The 3,261-nt window shown below is 55.7% G+C and overlaps 1 protein-coding gene across 1 annotated transcript in view; it reads right to left on the bottom strand.

Moving 5' to 3' along the window:
- RXRB (retinoid X receptor beta) overlaps nucleotides 1-3,261 on the bottom strand; it is a 7,719-nt gene that overhangs the window by 3,799 nt on the left and 659 nt on the right. Inside the window, exons 2-4 of the mRNA XM_027770224.1 lie at nucleotides 2,529-2,851; nucleotides 1,906-2,062; nucleotides 1,399-1,578 (exon numbers count right to left, since the gene is read on the bottom strand). Coding sequence (XP_027626025.1) covers nucleotides 1,399-1,578; nucleotides 1,906-2,062; nucleotides 2,529-2,851 — 660 coding nt within the window. The remainder of the gene's footprint in view (nucleotides 1-1,398; nucleotides 1,579-1,905; nucleotides 2,063-2,528; nucleotides 2,852-3,261) is intronic.

Below are 3,261 nucleotides of genomic sequence, written 5' to 3'. Positions count from 1 at the left end.
CTCTTGGGATCTTGGGCACACATGCACATGCGCCCGCACCCGGTGTGAGTTTAAGCCACCAGGACTGGGACTTGAACTGTGATCGATGACATGGGAGTCCAACCACATAGCCATTACGCCATCTGCTGGTCCCAAATTAAATAATTCTTAACAAAAATAAAAAGATCAAGGCTGGAAGAGGTTAAGCGGCTTACCCAAGTTTACACAGACATGGCATTTGAAAGGACATGAGCCTGGCTGCAAATCCTGTGTGCTTCTCACTCAACAGACAGTAAAAGGAGTTCTTTAGGTTCACCTTCCCTAAAATGAGGTATTTAGCCAAGATACTCTCTAAAGTGTCTCTCTCAGAATTTTGACAGACTAGGGCCGGCAGGTGGTATGGTGGTTAAGGGCACTGTATTCCCCCATGGCTGACTGTGGTTCAAGTCCTGGACCTGAAGGCTTGCTTTCTCACTTTCTCTCCCTTCCTCTCTCTCTCTCTCTCTCCCTCACTCTGTCCTTCTCTGGTCAAATTAAATAAATCCATAAATGAAGTTTGATAAAATAATTATTTTTTAAAAAAAGAATTTTGACAGACTTAGAAAAATAAGATGGGGGGCCAGCAGGAAGCATAGTGGTTATGGTGCTAGATTCCCACAATGCCGACCAAGGTTCAAGTTCTGTACCTGGCACCTTGAAAATCAAGCTAGGCACACGCACGCGTGCATGCCTGTGTTTCCAAAATCCCAGGAAGAGAATGGAGAAGGGACTGTGGGGTGGCCATTCCCCAGGGGGTGATTTCTCACTTTCCCTCTCAGTTTCTCTCTGGCAAGCGCATGTACCCTATAGCAAAACTCTTAAAATTTAAAAAAAAAAAATGTCTTAATGGAAACAACATAGGGGGAAGCAAGCCCTAAGGACTAGAGGGTGGAGGAAGGACCACAGATAGCAAGATGGAGCCGAGAAAGGAGCGTGGGGTTAAAAGAAGGATGGACTAGTCGGGTTAGAGGAGACAGGGAAGCCCGTCGTGGGAAAGGAAAGGTTATCCTAGGGCTAGCCAGGGGAGAAGTCGGTGCAGGCACAGAGGCAGAGCCATAGGAACCCAGAGCAAGGCTCCGGGGAGAAGAGCTGATGACGGGAGAAGTCGAACACCGCCCTCTAGAGGAGAAGCGAAAAGCCTCCTCTCCTGAGTCTCACACACATCTGGTCTGGCCATCGGTGCTTCCTTTGGAGGAGGCTTAGGGCTGGGTGTCCTGACCGCAGTGACTGCACTGCTGCAGGAAGTGCCCCCTGAGGTCAGGGACTTTGTGTACACATGTATATTTACACGTGTGTGTGTGTGTGTGTGTGTATACGTGGTTTCCACCAACCTTCCCTCTGCCTCTTCCCTCCACTCCCCGGGGTGGGGTGGGTCCTTACCCTCCCTCTTCATGCCAGTGGCCAGGCACTTCTGGTAGCGGCAGTACTGACAGCGGTTCCGCTGGCGCTTGTCCACTGTGCAGTCTTTGTTGTCCCGGCACGAGTAGGTCAGGTCCTTGCGGATGGTGCGCTTGAAGAAGCCCTTGCAGCCCTCGCAGCTGTAGACCCCATAGTGTTTGCCTAAGGGGGACGTGACAGCAATGGAGGCTGCATAGAGGTCCCCTCACCTGAAGCTTCTTGTCAGCCGCCCCAGCAAAACTTAGCTTAAGTCCTCCCTCTGTGTTTCCGAATACAAAGACGGGGAAACCAGGTGAGGGATGATCCCGTCCCACTCCCCCGCTGTCCCTCTGACCCCCACCCCACACACACCTGAGCCTCAGGTTCCTTAGCTCTCCTCAGGGCTCCCCCAGTTCACTTGCTCTGACCCGACCGGATAAGCCCCTGGAATCCCACAGGTGACGGTCACTGGCCCAGACTCTTTCTCTGTGCTGACCCTGAGCCTCATACCTGAGCTTCTGTCCCCGCAGATTGCACATAGCCGTTTGCCAGCCCCAGGGCCACCTGGAGGGGGTGGACAGTGCAGGCCCCGCACCCCTAAGACTGGTGGCTTCACATCTTCAGGGGGGCCAGACCCACCCCCAGGGAGCGACACTGTTGAGTTTATCTGAGATGGGGGAAATAGGGAAGTCACAGGGGGACTCGCCCGGGAGGAGCACCTGTCCACACTAGCCAGGACCCTGCCCTGCACATTCCAGAGGGGACTATTTGCACTGCAGTCTATGTGGCCAGCCATCCCTGGAGCAGAACTCCACAGAGAACAGGTAACAGTTCCCCCCGAAACTGTGCAACACAGTGGCCATGAAGGAAATGTGTCCTGGAAGGGCAGACGGGACCAACAGGGTAGAAAATCCCTAAAAGATAAGGGACGGGAAGTATATCAGCGTTCTTTAATAGTGGGGAGGAAGCATGTCATCTCGGGAAGGGCTAGGGGTCTCTCAGGGACCACAGGCCTGGCAGGACTAGAGGACTGGAAGGTCGCTGGGCCATGGGGAAGTTCACATAGGGCTCAGGGTGACCAGGAAGACAAGGACTGGAGAGTGGAGAGGCAGTAGGCGGTGGCAACCTCTCACCTGGGGGCTGCTGACAGGCCCGGAGAATCCTGGGGGAGCAGGAGGGGGCAGACCAGGAGACCCCATGGAAGAACTGATGACCGGGAAAGGGGAGCCCAGTGGGGGTGGTGGCATCGGTGGTGGTGGTGGGGCCCCAGAGCCTCCCAGGAATGGGACTGCTGAAGGGGGGAGGGGCGGGCCAGGAGGAGAATTGGGAGGGACCCCTTGGGGGAGGGGGTTGGGGGAGGAACTGTCTGGGCTACGGGAATCTGTGGGAGAGGCACACACAGGCACAGAGACACAGAGAGAAAGGAGAGACAAAAAAAGAAAATGAGTCTTTGATCATCCAACTGGAGACTTGAACTCTCCAGTCCCCGCCGCGCCCCCAGACCTCACCCATCCCCCAGCGCAGAGCCGCAGTTGTCAAACAGCAGCTGCACTCGAGTTTTGGGGAGAGGAGGAGGCCGACAAACAAGTACGGCTCAGGTGGGGGAAAACTGCAAGCAATGCATCTGAATACCAGGTCACGTCAGGCCAGACCTGTCTCGTGGGTGAGCAGCACGTGGGGTGGACCAGCCAACCCCTCCTTTCCTAGCTCCTAGCCTGCGCGTGCAGGGGCCAGAGGCGGCAGGGACCCCTCCTAGGACGCAGAATCTGCCTTCCGACGCCCAGCGTCCTCACGGGGCTTCCCCACACTCGGGACCTCCGGGGTGCAAGGCCTCCAGGAGCCCCGGTAGGGCAGGGGGCAGCTACC

The sequence above is a fragment of the Tupaia chinensis genome, unplaced genomic scaffold (genome assembly GCF_000334495.1).
Source record: "Tupaia chinensis unplaced genomic scaffold, TupChi_1.0 Scaffold000116_2, whole genome shotgun sequence".
Taxonomy (NCBI): Eukaryota; Metazoa; Chordata; class Mammalia; order Scandentia; family Tupaiidae; genus Tupaia; species Tupaia belangeri.
Note: the sequence above shows the minus strand (reverse complement) of the source record. Positions and strands in the feature narration are given on the sequence as shown.